The sequence below is a fragment of the Haliotis rufescens genome, unplaced genomic scaffold (genome assembly GCF_023055435.1).
Source record: "Haliotis rufescens isolate VD_foot unplaced genomic scaffold, xgHalRufe1.0.p SCAF_23, whole genome shotgun sequence".
In the NCBI taxonomy this organism is placed as follows: domain Eukaryota; kingdom Metazoa; phylum Mollusca; class Gastropoda; order Lepetellida; family Haliotidae; genus Haliotis; species Haliotis rufescens.
In genome coordinates, this window is record NW_025963924.1 from 6995508 (window position 1) to 7016114 (window position 20607).

At 41.0% G+C, this 20607-nt stretch overlaps 2 protein-coding genes across 2 annotated transcripts in view; one reads left to right on the forward strand and one right to left on the reverse strand.

The window, feature by feature from the left end:
* LOC124146535 (adhesion G protein-coupled receptor E1-like) overlaps positions 1 to 20607 on the reverse strand; it is a 124375-nt gene that overhangs the window by 92351 nt on the left and 11417 nt on the right. The gene's annotated exons all lie outside the window — the stretch shown is intronic.
* Positions 2845 to 11168, forward strand: LOC125383501 (protein PXR1-like). Its single transcript, XM_048401825.1, has 4 exons — positions 2845 to 2952; positions 4980 to 5079; positions 7804 to 8168; positions 11124 to 11168. The coding sequence occupies exons 1-4, from the start codon at positions 2845 to 2847 to the stop codon at positions 11166 to 11168; spliced, it is 618 nt and encodes a 205-aa protein (XP_048257782.1).

The window sequence follows — 20607 nt, forward strand, 5'->3', positions numbered from 1 at the left end:
AAAGATAAGATGTGGAAGATACCCATCAGCGGTTGTGTATTGTGCATTTCGAAAACGGAATCTTCAATTTTAAATCAAATTAAATTTAAAAAATAAAAACATGTTGAAGTATTCTTTGAGTGCTGGCAAAGCGCCAGTACAGTTTCCTTTGCTCAACCTCCATATATTCAAGACATAACCGTATTAAATCTAGATGTTTAGTGATACGAGAAATTAAAATCAACGAAGCTAAAAATCCTCTTTCAACTATACAATTGAATTTCAAGAACAAACTGAAATTAGTCCTAAAACATAAAATGTCTGCTTAAAATAAAAATCACTCGGGTTTTACGGGTAGTTTATAATGGGATCTAGAAGTCAATTCATTTATTCAAACAATATTATTGTGACCATGTGAATGAATTGGGTTTCATTCCGCTTTGTAATTTAAGGAATTTCAGTGTTATCACGGGCGTTTCAACTGGTCTAAGACAACGAGCAAGGGTATGGTGCTGACAAACCTAACAATACGATGTGGACGAATTTTGGATGCTGGTTCATCTAATGGACGCAATATTGCACATCGAATTGTGGCCCCCATCCCACCCCCACCCCCCCCCCCCCCCCCCTTCGCCCGTACCCCTACCTCCTACATACGATGGAACTAGAAAAAAGTCTATTAAATCAGGCCAGAAAGAATATTTTATCCTCTTTAGATCCATAAACATCCTACAGCTCCCAAAATATTCAAAGAAGGAAGAAGTCGGTTTATAGTTTGTCTGTTTATAGAATGGTTTTATACAGCCATTGGGAAAAGTAGTATTTCACTGAATCGCATCCAGCGGTACATAACAGCCCTTGAGATGTTCTTCATATGATACAACTCGGAGCCAACGCGAAAACAAACACTTTGTTCCTCTACATCTATGGAAGGGCCAATTGAGCTGGGATCTTGAACCGCCTAGGTGGCAGCGACAGACACAAGTATGGCCTATCTTCCTTAACTCTTGTGTTCTTGAAGTCAAGGAATGCCAACGCCCAGCTTCCGCAACACAGTTCCACCTGCAGTTCTATTGATGCCAAGGTCTCATGTGATGACCTTTTGACGAAGTCGCCGTCTGGTTTGTGGGCCTTTCGCATCAACGCCCGGAGTTATCTCCCTTTATTCCCTCATTGATAACTAGGAAAGGTATGCCTATAGTGTTTTATAAATAACCTTTCTTGTGATTTGTTGGAAAGAATGTGAAATACAAACTTCGCTTAAATATCATCGAAACGTATGTTTTTAATATTTAAAAAACGTGTATTAGTAGGGCATAATAATTACTCGCGTGGAAATCAGGAAAAAATAAACATTTTTGCAGTGGAAACAATATTCTATCGTTTCTCTGAAAAATTAATGAACCAAGAAGTGTGTCTATATTATTCAAATTAACCTAATATTTGCAACGAAGGTCGTTAAACATCGATAAAAACATGTTTAAAATAAGTGTCACAATAGCAGACGACTTCCGGTGGGAAGCAATGACAAGAAGTGAAGCCATCTTTATTACAGCGAACAATGACTCACAACGTGTGCACTTCCATGCCGTGTATCGTCCGTTTCACATTCATGCAATAGAGACGTCAGGTCTACAAGATCCCGATAAACGCGCAATTCCTCAAACATTGAGGATGAAACCACTTGAGCGAGTATGGTTGTAAGCCGTTCTATGCAATATTCCCGCAATATTCACGGCGCGGGGATGCCAGAAATTAGCCTCACACACTTTACCCATCTAGGGAATCGAACCCGGGCCTTCGGCATGACAAGTGAACACTTTAAACACTAGGCTACCCCACCGCACCGACGTAACAAAAATCTATGTACGCGAATTACAAACACGCCGACTCAACATTTAGTGTGGATATTGTCGGGAATGTTTATTACAAAGTTAAATGTTGCAGGCAAAGACCTTGGTTAGTGTCTCTGTACATAAACAGCTGATTGACTAGATGCCAAGAGAAGAGAAAATACGTTCTAATGAATGCAATGGAACCTCGAACAAGGACGGTTCTAAGATGGCATCAGGTGCTTCACTCTCCTTTGTCATCTGAACCTACCACAAGTGTGCCGGTATTAATAGTGTTGTTTATGAACGAATTATGAGATGTAAACGTGATTTGAAAATGACTAATCGCCAGGAAATATTATATACACAGGAATTGTGGCAATTTAGTTGCCAATTTGGCCCTAGAACCACCACTCGTTTTACAGCGATGAAAAAACGTATGTATCGTGAAATGATTGTATATACAAAATTATCCAGTCAAGAATGGAAACGTTTCTTTGGAATGTGCGCGCGAGTTTGGCAAGGGTGCCAGTTTAAGTGCCACGAAAGTGCAACAACGGCTGCAGTCTCACCGTTGTGGTTCTGCTGTCTCCTTTCTTCGTAATAAAAGTGTCGGATTTTTACAAATGTACATCTGAGTATTCTCTAAACTTTAGTGATTAGATTCATTATTTTGTTTATACTTGAGAAATAGTTTATAGCCACGCAGGAATTCGTCACTCTTCAGAGTTCGTTTTTCTTAAACTGTTACGTCATAGTTCATGTGTTTAACGGTAGACACGATGCGTGTTTCCAACAATTATTGTTCATGCTTTGCTGTCAGATGAATTGGTGGAAGCACAGTGGAAAGGGTGTTGCTTGTTTTGGTGTCAAGCATATTATTGATTTTCAAAGAAAAAATGTCTTAGTTTTTGTGTCCGTAGAAGTATTTTTTGATTCTTTTACATTCTATCGTGTCTCAAAAAATGATAAACCGGAAAGTGTGTCTACATTATTCAAATTATACTAACATTTGCGACAAAGGGTGTTAAACATGGATATGAACATGTCCAAAAGAAGTGTCACAATAGCAGACGACTTCCGGTGGGAAGCAATGACAGGAAGTGAAGCCATCTTTATCACGGCGAAAAATGACAGAGAGGTCAGCTCGCTGTGACTCACAACGTGTGTTTTTCCATCCCCTTCATCATTTTCAAATCCATGCAATAAAATCACGTCGACTCAACATTTAGCTCGAATGTGATCGAGAATGTTTATTACAATGTTAGATGTTGCGGACAAAACCTTGGTTAGTGCCTCTATATATAAACATCTGATTGACTAGATGCCAAGATAAGAAAAAACATCATTCTAATGAACGCAGTGGAACCTCGAACAAGAAAGGTTCAAAGTTGATTTCAAGTGCTTCACACTCCTTTGTCATCTGAACCTATCACAAGTGGGCCGGTATTAAAAGTGTTGTTTATAAACGAATTTTGAGATGTAAAGATGATTTAAAAATGAATAATCGCCAGGAAATATCATGTAAACAGGAATTGTGGCAATGCAGTTGCCAATTTGGCCCTTGAACCACTACTCATTTTACAGCGATGAAAAAACATGAAAAAACATATGTATCGTGAAATGATTGTTAAAACAAAATTATCCACTCAAGAATGGAAACGTTTTTTTAGAGTGTGCGCGCGAGTTTGGCAAGGGTGCCAGGTTAAGTGCAACGCCAGGATCAACTTTGCAACGACTGCAGTCTCACCGTTGTGGTTCTGATGTCTCCTTTCTTCCACTGACGTAACAAAAGTGTCGGATTTTTTAAAATGTACATCTGGGTATGTTCTGTAAACATTGTGAGTAGATTAATTGTTTTGTTTAAACTTGAGAAATAGTTTATAGCCACAAGTGAATTCGTGACTTTTTAACGTTCGTTTTTCTTCCATAGTTACGTCACGTGTTCAACAGTAGACACGATGCATGTTTCCAACAATTATTGTTCATACTTTGTTGACAGATGAGTTTGTGGAAGCACAGTGGATAAAGTCCTTGTTGTCTTGGTGGCAAGCATATTATTGATTTTCAAAGATCAGATATCTAAGATGTTGTGACAGTAGAAGTATTCTTTGATTATTGACTAGGCGCCAGTACAGTTCATGTTTTGGATATAATATCACTAACTTAAAATATTTTCACTTGAAAATAAAACTGATGATAAAATCAAAAGAGAGATTGTTTCCTTTGCTCCTCAGTTGATATCCTCCTTTCATAAGACAAAACCATATTAAATCTAGATATTTAGTGAGACGAGAAATTAAAATCAATATACTAAACATCATATTTCAACTATACAATTGAATTTCAAGAACAAACTCTGATATTAAATTTCTTTAAAAATAAAATTTCTGCTCAAAATAAATATCCCTAGAGAGATCGATAGTATATCATTGGGTTCTATAAGAAACATTCAATTCATGTATTTAGATAATATCAATACCCATGTTCACTATTTTGACAAAGTAAGAGGCGTATATGATAGAGATCGTGAGTGAGTGAGAGAATTTGGTTTCACGCCGCTTTGTGATTTGAGGTATTTCAGTAATATCACAGAGTGTCAGCTTGGTAAGGGAGGAAAGTCTGAAGTGATGCTGGTCTTAGACAACGAGCACGGGATGGGGCTGACAAACCTAAAACATAATTTGGACGAATTTTGGATTCTGGTACAGCTAAGGGACGCAACTCTGCACTGCCTTTGTGTCTTCTAAGACGACTGGGTCACCTGTGCCTCCAACATACGATAAAACCAGAAAAGAGAATATTTAAGCAGGTCAGAAAGAATATTTTATCCTCTTGAGATCCATAAACATCCTACACGGTCTCAAAATACCGGATTCAAAGAGGGAAAAGGTTGTTTTATAGTTTGTCTGTTTATAGAATGGTTGTGGAAATAAACGAAGCATTCTAGACATCCATTGGAGAAAGTAGTATTTCACTGAATCGCATACAGCGGTACATAACAGCCCTTGAGGTGTTCTTCATATGATACAACTCGGGCAAATCCGAAAACAAACACTTTGTCATCAACATTTATGGAAGGGCAACAGAGCTACCATCTTGATTCGCCTAGGTGGCAGCGACAGACACAAGTGTAGCCTATTTTCCTTAACTCTTGTGTTCTTGAAGTCTTGGAATACCAACGCCCAGCTTCCACAACACAGTTCCACCTGCAGTTCCATTGATGCCAAGGTCTCATGTGATGACCTTTTGACGAGGTCGCCGTGTGGTTTGTGGGCCTTACGCATCAACATCCCTTTATTCCATCATTGATAACTAGGAAAGGCATGTCTTTAGTGTTTTATAATTAACCTTTCTTATGATTTATTGAAAGAAGGTGAAATACAAACTTCGCTTAAATATCATCGAAACGTATGTTTTTAGTAAAAAAGAACAACTTGTATTCGTAGGGCATAATAATTACTTGCGTGGAAATCAGGAAAATATAAACATTTTTGCAGTGGAAACAATATTCTATTGTTTCTCTGAAAAATTAATAAACCAGGAAGTGTGTCTATATTATTCAAATTAACCTAACATTTGCAACAAAGGGCGTTAAACATCGATACAAACATGTTCAAACAGAAGTGTCACAATAGCAGACGACTTCCGGCGGGAAGCAAAGGCAGGAAGTGATGCCATCCTTTTCACAGCGACCAATGGCAGAGAAGTCAGTTCGCTGTGACTCACAACGTGTGCTCTTCCATGCCCTGCTTTTATCCGTTTCACATTCATGCAATACAGACGTTGGGTCTACAAGATCCCGAAAAACGCGTAATTCCTCAGACATTGAGGGTACCATTGCCAAATAACGTAAGGGCGTTTTAGGTGAAACCACTTCTGACGTAATGAAGAGTGGTTGAGCGAGTATGGTTGTATGCCGTTCTTAGCAATATTCCAGCGTGAAAATACCAGAAATTAGCCTCACACACTTTACCCATTTAGGAGATCGAACTCGGCCTTAGGCATGACAAGTGAACACTATAACCACTAGGCTACCCCACCGCACCGACGTAACAAAAATCTATTTACGCGAATTACAAACACACAGACTCAACATTTTGTGTGGATATGTTCGAGGATGTTTATTACAAAGTTAAATGTTGCAGGCAAAGACCTTGGTTAGTGTCTCTGTACATAAACAGCTGATTGACTAGATGCCAAGAGAAGAGAAAACACATTCTAATGAATGCAATGGAACCTCTAACAAGGACGGTTCTAAGATGGCATCAAGTGCTTCACGCTCCTTTGTCATCTGAAGCTATCACAAGTGTGCCGGTATTAAAAGTGTTGTTTATAAACGAATTTTGAGATGTAAAAATGAATAATCGCCAGGAAATATCATATAAACAGGAATTGTGGCAATGCAGTTGCCAATTTGGCCCTTGAACCACTACTCATTTTACAGCGATGAAAAAACGCATGTATCGTGAAATATTGTTAAAACAAAATTATCCATTCAAGAATGGAAACGTTTTTTAGAGTGTGCGAGAGTTTGGCAAGGGTGCCAGTTTAAGTGCAACGCCAGGGTCGCCTTTGCAACGACGGCAGTCTCACCGTTGTGGTTCTGCTGTCTCCTTTCTTCCACTGACGTAACAAAGGTGTCTGATTTTTAGAAATGTACATCTGAGTATGTTCTGTAAACACTTGAGCAATAGTTTATAACCAAACAGGAGTTCCTCACTTTTTGAAGTTCGTTTTTTCTTCCTTTGTTATGTCGGGTTTCAAGTGATCAACGGGACATGCTGGCTTAAAAGTGTTGTTCATACTTTGTTGTTAGATGAGTTGGTGGGAGCACAGTGGATAAGGTGTTTGCTTGTCTTGGTGTCTGCGACGTGATAGTGCTTCAATACATTTGTTATCATTAAGAACTAATTTGGCATTGTGAAAGGTCTGAGTGAGTGAGCGAATGAGTGAGTTCAGTTAAGTGAGTAGGTGGCTGGGTGGGTAGTTGCGTGAGTGAGTGAGTGAGTGAGTATGGTTTTACGCCGCTTTTCGCAATATCCCAGCAATATCACGGCGGGGGACACCACAAATGGGCTTCACACATTGTACCCATGTCGGGATTTGAACCCGGATTTTCGGCGTGACGAGCGAACGCTTAAACCACTAGGCCACCCGACCGCCCCGAGTGAGTGAGTGAGTTTAGTTGAGGTGAGTAGGTGGCTGGGTGGGTATTTGCATGAGTGAGTGTATGAGTGAGTGAGTGGATGGGTGGATAGGTGGGTTGATGGGTTGGTGGGTGGGTAGTTGTGTTAGTGGGTGTATGAGTGAGTGTATGAGTGAGTGAGTGTATGAGTGAGTGAGTGAGTGAGTGAGTGGGTTGGTTGATAGGTGGGTTGATGGGTTGGTGGGTGGGTAGTTGTGTTAGTGAGTGTATGAGTGAGTGTATGAGTGAGTGAGTGTATGAGTGAGTGAGTGAGTGAGTGGGTTGGTTGATAGGTGGGTTGTTGGGTTGGTGGGTGGGTAGTTGTGTTAGTGAGTGTATGAGTGAGTGTATGAGTGAGTGAGTGAGTGTATGAGTGAGTGAGTGAGTGAGTGGGTTGGTTGATAGGTGGGTTGATGGGTTGGTGGGTGGGTAGTTGTGTTAGTGAGTGAATGAATGAGTGAATGGGTGAGTGAAAGGGTGGATGAGTGGGTGAGTAAATGAGGGAGAGCGTGTTTAACGTCGCTTCAGTATTTCAGGCACTGTGAGTCATTGGTGAAAAAGAAAGGCGAAAGAGTGTGACGCAAACACAAGATTCATTGCAGGTTTTAGTTTGGGATTCACAGCGGCTTGGACCAGTAGACCACGGTTTGGGCAAATATATACCGCCTCATACTTCAAACAGTGGCGTCAACATCGATTAATTTGATGGAATCACATACACCAATACATACGATAAGAAGCAAGGAGAAGAAGAAGAGGGAGGAGAAGAAGAAGGTGAAGAAGATGGAGGAGGTGAAGGAGAAGTGGAAGAAGGAGGAGAGACGGAGAAGAAGGAGAAGGAGAGGAGGAGAAGTGGGAGAAGGAGAAGAAGGAAAAGAAAGGAAAAGAAGGAGAAGAATGAGGAAGCGAAGGAGGAAGAAGGAGGAAGGGAGGAGAAGGAGAAGGAGAAGAAGGCAGTTAAGAAGAAGAAGAAGGAGGAGGTGGTAGAGAAGGAGGTGGTGGAGAAGAAGCAGTGGAGGAAAAAGGAGGGGAGAAGGAGAAGGAAGGGGAGAAGAAGAAAGAAGCAGGAGAAGAAGAAGGAGGAGGGGAAGGAAGAGGAGGCGGAGGAGAAGAAGAAGAAGAAGAAGAAGAAGGCCCGGGCTGCCAAAATGCACTTTAAACACACAAATGTATCATCAAATGTCTTTAAATCTATAGACTAGCATTATATCTACCTATATACAGGTTTATAGTGTCTCAGTTCGCTGTATTTAAAGAAAACAAGGTGCTCAAAGTGAAGCTCTTTTCCCTCTACATTCTCAACATAGTCTCTATAAAAAGTGTTTGGCTTGTGTTCGGTCCGACTTGGCCCGGGCTGTCAAAATCAATTTTAAACACAAAAATGTTTCATCAAATGTGTTTACATCTATAGATTAGCATTATACCTTCCTATATACCACTTTATAGTGTCTCAAGTCGCTGTATTGAAAGAAAACATGGTTCTCAAAGTGAAGCCATTTTCCCTCTACATTCTCAACATAGTCTCTATCAAAAGTGTTTGGCTTGTGTTGGGTCCGACTTGGTCCGGGCGGTCAAAATCAACTTTAAACAAATAGATGTATCATCAAATGTGTTTACATCTATAGATTAGTATTTTATCTACCTATATACCACTTTATAATGTCACAGTACATCGTATTTAAAGAAAACTGGTCCGTTAAAGTCAAACACTTTTCCTGTATTTTCTTAAGAAAATCTCTGTCAGAAGTGTTGGGTCCGACTTGGCCCGGGCTGTCAAAATCAACTTAAACCTCACAGATGTATATTCAAATGTATTCACATCTATAAACGAGTTTAATATCTACCTATATACCACTTTATAGTGTCTCAGTACATCGTATATAAAGAAAACTGGTCCGTTAAAGTCAAACACTTTTCCTGTATTTTCTTAAGAAAATCTCTGTCAGAAGTGTTGGGTCCGACTTGGCCCGGGCTGTCAAAATCAACTTAAACCTCACAGATGTATATTCAAATGTATTCACATCTATAAACGAGTTTAATATCTACCTATATACCACTTTAAAGAGTCTCCGTTCGCTGTATTTAAAGAAAACTTGGTGCTCAAAGTGAAGCCCTTTTCCCAAGCAAAGACAGTATGAGGACCGTACTAACGAAATGTCAAGCTAGCTTCCCAAGTTGTTATACTAGCCATTCATGACAAGAAAAATCCCGTTTCCTGACGCTTAAAATAGTGTTTATATTAATTACAATGCACAAATTTCCAAATATTCGAAATATTCCAGTGTCCATACCGTCCACTATCCTTGAAGGATAATGATGACGTAGACGACGACAACGACAACAACGATGTGCTGCATTGACTTTCAGAAAGCATATGATTCTGTCTGTTTGGGAATGTTTGGACATGTTGTAGAAATTTTCGTCAGTGTTCACATCGTCCACTATCCTGGAAGGTGTATCTTGCCACATATGTTTGCGGGTAGAGACACAAAACCAAATAAAGACGTGACACATGTGTATGCATACAATTTGGAATAATATGGACAGTTTACAATCCTAGACACATTGCACATTAAGCCATGTTAGATCATGTTTACACTGCTGTTTTATGTATGAGAACACAAGAAAGTACGAATTTGTCAGTCATTCAAATCTCGGGTTCAGCAAATGTTTTCGTATCTATTTTTAGTAAAAATCGTTAGGAGTTTTGCGATCAGGGTGTTAGTTGTCAATTTTAGGTGCTTAAAATGCACTTTAATGAATCCTTGGAGTCTGTGACCTTGGGAAACGTTGTAATGTTATTAATACAAAAATCAGTAAAAGATAAAGCATATATTTTGTGACCGGAACTAGCATGTTCGAGGTAAAGCTTACGTTTTGTGTACCATCAAAAGCATGCCAGTGATGACATTTCTTCAAAACATGACAAAATCCCGATCATCCACAACATGAGAGAGATATTGACCACGAATGTGTGTACCGAACTTTCGAACCTATACTCCGATCACGACCGCCTCACCATAAAAATACATATAGATTTGGACCTGTGAAGATCAGGGTTAGAACAGATCTTCAGCAACCAATGCTTGTATTAAAAGGTGACTATGGTACTCGTTAGAGGCGACTAACGGGATCGGGTTGGTTGTCAGGCTCGCTGACTTGGTTGATTGGATGCATGTCATCTTATCCCAATTGTGTGGATTGATGCTCGTGATGTCAATCACTGGATTGTCAGGTCCAGACTTGATTATTTGCATGACCTCCGTCATATAGATGGCATATTGCTGAGTGTGGCGTTAAACAAAAAAACAAACAAACAAAACATATAAATTTAACCGCTTATTTCAAATTCGAGATAAAAATACATAGCGCCATCTGGAACTCCCTATCTGACTTTACAACAGAACTGTGTACCATGATATCGAAGTTTGAATTTGCCACCGTGACAGCTTTAAGAAATCTTAATTAGAATTTTACTTAACTGTAAACAATTCTCCTCGATACAGGTTGAGGAATCCGTAATGAAGTCAGAGAAAGTGATCACTTGCAACATTGTCAAACTTAGTTTCATCCACAGAAACCACGGACCTTTTTCGCAAAACTAAAATTCAACTCAATCCTTCACTTGTGTTTCTGTCACAATGTTTATTGATTATTACCTGCGAAATACATTTCAATTAGTCATCGAGATACATTTCAATTAGCCACACCTTACACCTGTTGTATTCTTAATTGATCGTCTATGCAATCGTATTTCTATGGATCTATAATACACAGTCTGTTACTCAGTTTTATTTCGCTTATTGACTTTCTACATAGGTGAACAGGGACATTTATTTTACATGCAAACAACATGTTATTCAGGAAAATATAATTACATGATAGGGGTTTGTGAACACACAAATAATTTTTTATTCAAATACCTCTTCCTTTAAAAAAACATATATATTAACACACACAAATGGTTTTTACAAACAATAGTTGATTTTATGCTTCCAAACAAACCACACGCAAGCTATTGTTGAATTTTAAAATAAAGCCAAGGTAAATGTATCCACAATCATATTTAATCACAAATATCCTTCTGTTCTATATAAATGTAACAAGTGAACTAACCATTACAGTGGATCTCAACATGGACAAAACTATTGGAGATGTTCAATGAGTGAATGTTTATTTAATGAAGTAAAAACGTAGATTCTTTCTTTTGGTAAATACATGTAGCTGTACATCTTATAGATGTTCCAAGAGAAAATGATATAATATCTGCCTATATACCACTTTATAGTGTCTCAGATCGCGGTATGTAAAGAAAACTTAATGCTCAAAGTGAAGCCCCTTTCCCTCTACATTGATGATACATCTGTGTGTTTAAAGTTGATTTTGACAGCCCGGGCCAAGTCGGGCCGAACACAAGCCAAACACGTTTGATAGAGACTATGTTGAGAATGTAGAGGGAAAAGGGCTTCACTCTGAGCACCTTGTTTTCTTTAAAAACCGCGATCTGAGACACTATAAAGAGATATTTAGGTAGATATAATACTAATCTATAGGTGTGAATCCATTTCATGTTACATCTGTGAGGTTTAAGTTGATTTTGACAGCCCGGGCCAAGTCGGACCGAACACTTGTGAGACTGTTGAGAGTTTTGGGAAAAGAGGTCTACTTTAACCAACGTGTCTGCTTTATACACGATGAACAGTGACATTATTAAGTGGTATTTACATAGATATAGTACTACCCTATAAATATAAACGCTATGCCGACAGATGGAAATTTGTATCGCGATAGCTAGAAGTATTTGATACGTTTCAAATCTTATTTCGTTTAACGATTGCTCTTTTACATGTTACCTAGATCAGCGACGCTTACACACAGCTCCACTTTCGGGATTTCAAACGATTTACTCCGAAATACCTAATTATGTTTCACGTTTTTGGTTGGTGATTGTTCATTAATGTCATGTGTGTATGTTGCATCAATAATATGTAGGTATGATCGCCGATAATGAAGTAATTAGCCAATAACACTTTGGCCCGTCTTGGCCCGGCCCGGCCCGACTTTTAGGCAATGCCCATTTCCAGTTACAGTCCGTTTGCGTTACCACAGTCGTCATCGAGATAGAGTAAAGATATTGGTCATGTGATGGACTTCAGCAAGCGGCAGTGCAAGTTGTGGTTGTGACCAACAAGCAATTCCGACGACATCAGGGTTGTGACATCAGCGAATCAGATTGCATTAAAATTATCATGAGACGATCCCTCTTATGCCGTCATTCCCTGTACAATTGTGTAGCACGTGCAGTACGTGTTGCGCTGTTCCTCCTACCGGTGTGCCTCCCTCCGTTCAAGATGTCAACTTGTACACATAACAACATGATAGTTTCTTAAGCAACTTTTTTTCCAGTGATGGGAATAAAAATATCAAACAACAAACATTGTTGGGTACAGGGTATTCACTGCCGTGTACTGTATTGATGTTTAATAGATTATATTCCCAATTTTGAGTTATCTTCCAATTCATCGTTCTCATTTGGAGCTAAAACGGACAGTGCCTGGGGTTTCAGGGGCGGTGTGGTAGCCTAGTGGTTAAATCGTTTGCTCGTCACGCCACAGACCCGGGTTCAATTCCCTACATGGGTGCAATGTGTGAAGCCCATTTCTGGTGTCCCCTGTGATATTGCTGGAATATTGCTAAAAGCGGCGTAAAACTATACTCACACATACGAATTTAGCATACGTCAAGCAATAAGCTAACATCATTTATCGTCTTTTGTGAGTTACATTAGCTCAGCGGTCAAATCCTATCCTTTCAGCGTCAAAAGTACGAGTTCGAATCCCTACGTGAAACTGCTTTTAACCAAAGACGGCTTCTTCCCTCAGTGGCCAACTAATCCCTATCTAAATCACATAATACTTCGAACAAATGTAGCTTTTCTCACAGCTTGCAACGTATTAGTGGTCACTGAAAAGCGATTTGTTACCTGTAACCATCTTGACAAACGACTGTCGACTTTGCTAACGGTAAATCTCTAACCCCCGGCATACGTGAAATGAACAACGTTCCCAGGCCACAGCGTCCCCCCTTACCCCCTCCCGGGGCTCGGTACGACCTTTCCGGGGCTTGAGGAGGGGTGAGACAACATTGGAGTTAACATTCCACAAGATTCAACACAAATCCCCGTGACTGCTCAAACACCTAGCGCTGTTGACTTCGGATGTGGGGTCTGAGGCGACTCACCCTAAAAAATGTCAATCAAAGATTTGTCACTTGGTGACTAATGCTTCTTAAAGGTAACAGAAACAATTACTTGAGATGTTTATGTGGAGTCATTTTGGTTTTGCTTCTGTGGTAAGATGCTGTTGTTTCTAACAAATGTTTTATTGGACAGAGATCATGTGGACTTTTCTTGTCAAATATCATGTTAATCGTATCGGGAGACCTGACAAAAAATGATATTTTCATCAGCGACGCAGGCACGAAATTATCATGTCAACATTCTCAGGTCGAGAGATAAGATAAACATGTTGTTTTCATTAGACGAGTCAAAAGGTCTATTTCTCCTTTTTCTCACTTAAATCTCTTAACCTGAAAACCATAGTGTCAATCCGGGAGAATAAAAATAGTTCCGTCACAAGGTGTTATTTCTCTCTAGTGGAACATCGATTTTGTGTTGTCAGACAAACATAATATTTCATCCCTAATACATAACAAATAATGTCTTGCCGAGCCTTTTTAGACAACAAACACAGTATGACTTTTGAAAAGTTTTTGCATTCTCACACCCTCTGTTTATGCGCCATTGAAGCGCCTGACCCATCTCCTTCAGAGGTGACAGGGCCCGAACTAACTGATAAACTTAATGGTTCCTTTATCCGGACATCTTGTGATCTGAGCTCCAGGTTATCCGGATTAACAAGGGGTCGTTGTAAACTCATGTATTTGTTGCTAATAAAAGCAGAATATATTTTTGTACCGAGTACGAAGACCAGTTTGTACCCTGTCATCACAACAATGAAAGTACAGAACTATATCCTTGCGCATGGCAAACTAGTCCTTATGTGTATCCATACGCATATATCTGTCATATGAACAAAAATCCTGACAAAAAAGTGTTGGGACAAAATAAAAATGACATACATCGCATACTTATAACGATTGTAATCCTGGTGACATAGAAAAGATCAAGAAGAGCGATTTTAGCAATACAGAGGGGGACACCAGAAATGGGCTTCGCACATTGTACCCATGTGGGGAATCGAAACCGGGTGTTCGGACGCTTAAACCACTAGGCTACCCCGACGCCCAAATCTAGAAGAGGAATGAACTCGATGCTTCCCCTCTAAAAATGACAGTGTTTCTTATTGAATGATGCTATCAATTACAATATTTCTTTAATCGTACTTCATATATACACTGGGGCGGTCGGATAGCCTAGTGGTTAAAGCGTTCGCTAGTCACGCCGAAGACCCGGGTTCGATTCCCAACACGGGTACAATGTGTGAAGCCCATTTCTGGTGTCCCCCGCTGTGATACTGCTGGAATATTGCAAAAAAGGGGCGTAAAACCTTACTCACTCACTCATATATAGACTACCTCCTTGGTAATCGCTAACCCGTCCCCCGCCTCTACAGCCTCCCTACCCCTCCCCATATTCAGTCAGAGGGTTTATCGATGTGAGGCCATCACACCGGGGTGTTAAACCCAGAGATAGTTGCCGCGTTCCCAATAAACAGTGTGTGTATTAACACCAGATACAGTGGGTCATCACGCACATCCTTGACGACTGTTTGAGACAGCTGGGTACACCGAGTGCCATGTTGGGACACATCTTCCACAGCATACCGCCAGTAGATAACAGTGTCGGCAAAACATGCACAAATGTTGAGATTACAGAAAGCACCATCAGTATGTCAAAGTTTCTCTGAAGCAAATTTTGCATTTAAAGGTTAAATGTGTGATTGGCTTGTAATTGAACGCATGACTTAAACATGACTTGAACTTTGAAAACTAGATTACTAAAAAATAGATTAGAAAATTCAAATTCACTTTCTTCTGATGTACGAAAGTCGAAAATAAGTCTCTCAATGTTAATAAAGTTTTCAATTCTGAATTATTATTTTTTAATTCTTTCCAGTGCTCACTGATATTACATCATCTGGCATCCATCAACCATCCACCGTAAACAATAAACAATGTAACAGACAACAAACATTCTGTAGGCTTATACATCTCAACCCTTCTCCTCGGGGCACAACATCTACAACCTGAATAACGCTCAACGTCACCCCCACGACGCAACAGCCAAGACGACGGAATTGCATACACTTTGAAATACGTACAATTGGCATTGCTGGACCTCCTAGCGCCTCCGTGGTGTATTGGATAGAGCGTCTACCAGGAGGACTGCGGTTTTATCCCCTGGCCGCGTCACACCGAGACACGTTAAAAGATGGTACTTGTTATTACCCTGCCTTACGCTTGGCCAGACACCATATACCGAGGGACGGGCTTCGGGGCTAGTTGGAGACCGATCACTGCTGCGCGAGACCAAGCGACACTTTCACGCGAGAATATGGTACATGGTATATGGCTGAGTGTCGGCTTCAAGGGAATAAAACGAAGACTGGTCGGCTCAGAGTCAGTATACTGTGACTGAGTGGGGTATTGATGTTAAACTGTGGCATGGTATCTCAGTGGGCTAGCACTATAAAACCTGCATAAGGTCGGATTCTAAAGCTCCTTCCTAGCGCGTGACACCTTCGGTACACTCTCGGTAACATCGCTGTTACCAGTGTGGGAGCGGCCATTTACAAGAATCTTGAAATTTGCCCTCTAACCCCAAATGTAGTAACGTTTACACTTTTGTTTATGTCTTTTGGAATTCCATCATAGTTAATTTTGAAAAGGTTTACGACTGACCATATTTCCCAAATGAAATGAACTTTTTGTTTGTTTGATCAGATTGGTTCGAGATTGCAGACGAACGGAGAATCAACTTTCCCCTTACATTCTTACTATACTAATAACATGATAGTTTAAATGAAATACAAATATATTTAACTTGAAAAACAAAGAAAATAATTTGGCTGGGATAAGAGTATTCGGCGTCATGGCAGTCATCACTTGTTTGTAAACATAACGGTCAGTCGGTTGCGAGTTCAACTCCAAGCATGGTTGTGGTCACCTATCACAGTACGGGATATCACTGTGAGGAGCTTGTCGGATTCTATTCGGGGAGTCATCATTATTAAAATTAAGGTAACTTTTTTTAAAGCTTGCACATTTTATCAACATCCTTAAAGAGGCTGTACATAGATAAAGCTGATTTCTCATAAAAGAAATAAACGACTCCTGGTTGTTATTTATCGAACAATAACACACTGCATGAAGAAAAACACATTCGAGGCTGCAGTGTTTTATTGTACGATAAACAACCCCCACTCGCCGTAATACGGGGCGGTCGGGTAGCCTAGTGGTTTAAGCGTTCGTTCGTCACGCCGAAGACCCGGGTTCGTTTCCCGACATGGGAAAAATGTGTGAAGCCCATTACTGGTGTCCCCGCCGTGATATTGCTGGAATATCGCTAAAAGCAGAGTAAAACCATACTAACTCAATCTGCAGTAAAAAAATTCAAAGCGAACATTGTCATTCTAAGGTCTCAAGGTTTTAGTCAAGAATGTCTGTCCAAACTTGTGAAACAAATCATACGAAACTGATCTCAGATCAGTTCCAGTGCGAAACAACGTTACTCCGGAAACCCGAGTTTTCGGATGAGCATTGCAGGGAACATCCCGGATTAAGCAGGTTTAACTATTCGGAGAAGGAGTATTTTGTTAGCAGACACTCTTATTAACCTATAACATATTTGGCATCTAGAGTGCTTATTGAGTCTCATACGGTACTAAACCCTCAAGAAAATGAGCCCCGCATCCCTCATTAACACACTGAAGTTCAAAGAGATACAGATGGCTTATCTTTTACATCTTCAGAACTACAAGTGTGTGAAGCCTGTCCTGATATTGCTGGAATATTGCTAAAAGCGGCGTTAAACCAAACTCACTCACTGTTAAGTAATAACATCTTTTATATTCTTGCCCCAAACAATTTTACCTCTTTAATTTGATGGGAAAGTGTGTTAATATAGACCCTATATATCAGTTCAGCGAAACATGATTAATCACTTCTAACCAACCAGGGTGCGCAAATGTTAATAAAACATTAAAATTTATTTATTACTTAATGCGTGTTTATTCATTACATGTGTGTTACATCCTTGTGTAGATTATACTAAACTGGGCGGACAGTGCTGGTATTTCACAGACGAGCACTGGCAGGATAATCAAGCTTGGAATAGACGCTAGTCTTGTAGTTGGCAGGTCATATACTCATCAACACTATTAATAGGCCACACAATATATCACGATGCGCTAATACCATATCTGCCCATCCTTCCAGAGTGAGCTTGATGTTAACGTTAATACAACGTGCGGGCCAATTGGTCAGGTGAAGAGTGAGAGAGTGATTTAGTGAGTTGGGTTTAACGCCGCTTTTAACAATATTCCAGTTATATCGTGGCGTGTTAGCTTAATGTGGGAGGAAAACCCAAAGTGATGCAGGTCTCAGACGTTTACCACTTTGGTGAAACCCACGAGCACGGGTATGGTGCTGACAAACCTAGAAACATAATCGGGGCGAACCGGGATTCGAACCAACAATTATAGGTTTCTGGCGTGCCCAAGGGACGCAACTCTGCACAGCGAATCGCGACACCTTAGACAACTGGGCCACCCGTGGCCCCTGGTCAAGTGAAGAGTGAGTGAGTGATTTAGTGAGTGTGGTTTTGCAACGCTATTCAGGACAAGGAACACAAATAGAAATAATGTTTGTTTGTTGAACGCCGCACTCAGCAATATTCCAGCAATATGACGGCGGTCTGTAAATAATCGAGTCTGGACCAGACAATCCAGTGATTGACATCATAAGCATCGATCCACGCAATTGGGAAACGATGACATTCATCAACCTGTCACGGGGCCTGTCGACTATCCGATCCCGTTAGTCGCCTCTTAAGACAAGTATGGGTGGCTGAAGATCAAATCTAACCCGGATCGTCACGGGTGACGAGTCATATTGAATAAATTCCTCTGTATTTCTACCTTAAAAAGTCTTAAATGAGTGAGTGAGTGAGTGAGTGAGTGAGTGAGTGTGTGAGTGAGTATGGTTTTACGCCGCTTTTAGCAATATTCAGCAATATCACGGCGGGGGTCACCAGAAATGGGCTTCACACATTGTACCCATGTCGGGAAGTCTCAAATGACTTAACAATGAGTGAGCCATGGTCCAAATTCCAAATTGGGAATTGAAGCTGCGTCTTCGGCGTCTCGGACGTGCAGTTTAACCATCCCGACAGATTGCATCATCAACAATCTGTCTGTGCCCTCCAGATTCGATTATAAACAGGCCGCAGTTACGAACGTTTTTTTTCTCAGTTACGAATGTTGTAATAGCAGTGAGCGCGGCGTAAAACAACACTCTTGGCTAGATTCGCGCGTGAACACCGCGGGGGTGACGCGTCCCATATAGATTCGTGCTGGAAGCTACACGACCTCGTGAGGTGTATAACAACACTATGCTCTAAAAGCAACTGGGCTTCCTGCGAACATCTGCAGCAAGTATCAAATACTAACAAAAGACCTTTAATGTGATTTCATGACATAAGTTTGAGAATGGAGGGGTCGTTTCCAAAGTAAATAAGGACATTACTGACTATGTGATATCAAAGTTGCCGAATGTTTTATTTTCATTAGCAGTTGTGTGCCTTAATTACTTTAACAGACAACACAAAACATCGAAGTAAAATCTCATGTCTCAGGTTCCTGGGAATACCAAATTTCAGAGGGCTGCTTCGCATACAATGGCATGAAACAATACACAGACACACACAGACACACACAGACACACACACACTGACACACACACACACACACACACACACATACACGCACGCACGCACGCACGCACTCACGCACACACACACACATACACACCCCGTTTAGAGGCCAAACTGATTGAAGACTGATGGAAGTCGGTCATGGTCACGTGGTCTGTCATACACACATGTGGCTGGGCGGAAACAAGAACGTGATCCGTAAACAATCGGATCCGCTCGGCTTATTCCGCTGCGACATTGAGAACAGCTCAGTGGCTCCGTCACCTGCACCAGGTCCAGTAAGAAGGCCTTGAATCAGGTTAGTGACACGTCACTTGGCCCGTCTGGGAACTCAGGTTTTATTCCTCAATCAAGTCTTCCCCTTTCTCAGATCAGTCTGGCTTTTTTACAATTTCGTTAAAAACATTGTCTGGACCGGACTCGTTTGTAGGCTGTACCTATTGTCCCCCTCAGGGGTTTCGGCGAAGAACAGGTCTCAATTGGCGAGGGCTTGTCGTAAGAGTGCACTGAACAGTGTTTGTTTGTTGTTTAACGCCGCACTCAGCAATATTCCAGCTATATTGCGGCGGTCTGTAAATAATCGAGTATGGACTAGACAACCCAGTGACTGATATCATGAGCGTCGATCCACGCAATCGGGATACGATGACATACATCAACTAGGTAAGCGAGCCTGACCACCCGATCCCGTCAGTCGCCTCTTACGACAAGCATGGGTTGCTGAAGACCTATTCTACCCCGGATCTTTACGGGTGTCGACTAAACAATATCGGGTGGTCACAACGTGGGACGCTGGGCATACTGTGAACCATTAGTGTTTGTTTGTTTGTTGTTTAACGCCGCACTCAGCAATATTCCAGCTATATGGCGCGGGCTGTAAATAATCGAGTATGGACCGGACAACCCACTGATTGACATCATGAGCATCGATCCACGCAATTGGGATACGATGACATGCATCAACTAGGTCAGCGAGCCTGATCCCGTTAGTCGCCTCTTACGAAAAGCGGAGTCGCCTCAACCATTAGTGACACCAAGCGAACTTCCGGGTTAGAATAGGTCCACAGCAACCTCTGCTTGTCGTAAGAGTGAGTGAGTGAGTATGGTTTAACGCCGCTTTTAGCAATATTCCAGCAATAACACGGCGGGGGACACCAGAAATGGGCTTCACACATTGTACCCATGTCGGAAATCGAACCTGGGTCTTCGGCGTGACGAGCGAACACTTTAACCACTAGGCTACCCGACCGCCCCGCTTGTCGTTAGAGACGACAAAAAAGATGGCGTGGCCAGGCTCGGTGACTTGGTTGATGGCGTGTCATCGTACCCCGAGGGCGTGGATTGTTGCTCGCAATATCAATCACTAGATTGTCAGGTCCAGAGTGCAGAGTTAATCAACAAACAACCTCTGTCATTCATATGTTGCCACCTGCGACGTTTAACAACATTAAATTATCAATCACCTACAATCTCAATCGAAGATGCCTATTTTGTTCCATTATTCCCACATACGCATATAGGTTTTAAGCAGAAATCAAAATAAAATAACTGAAGTAATTTTACCATGGTATATCGTCCCAATGTCTTTAAAATGAACTCTGAAAAACTATTTATTTTTAAAGTTGGAACCTGGAATCTATCAAACGCCATCGCAA

Bases quoted from the DNA above. Each gene is read 5' to 3' on its own strand.
- LOC125383501 (XM_048401825.1), top strand. From the start codon at position 2,845: ATGGATATGAACATGTCCAAAAGAAGTGTCACAATAGCAGACGACTTC. The intron at 5,080-7,803 runs GTTTGTGGGCCT...GTGAAGGAGAAG, and splicing joins TTTGACGAGGTCGCCGTGTG to TGGAAGAAGGAGGAGAGACG. The intron at 8,169-11,123 runs GTATCATCAAAT...TAACCATTACAG, and splicing joins TGCACTTTAAACACACAAAT to TGGATCTCAACATGGACAAA.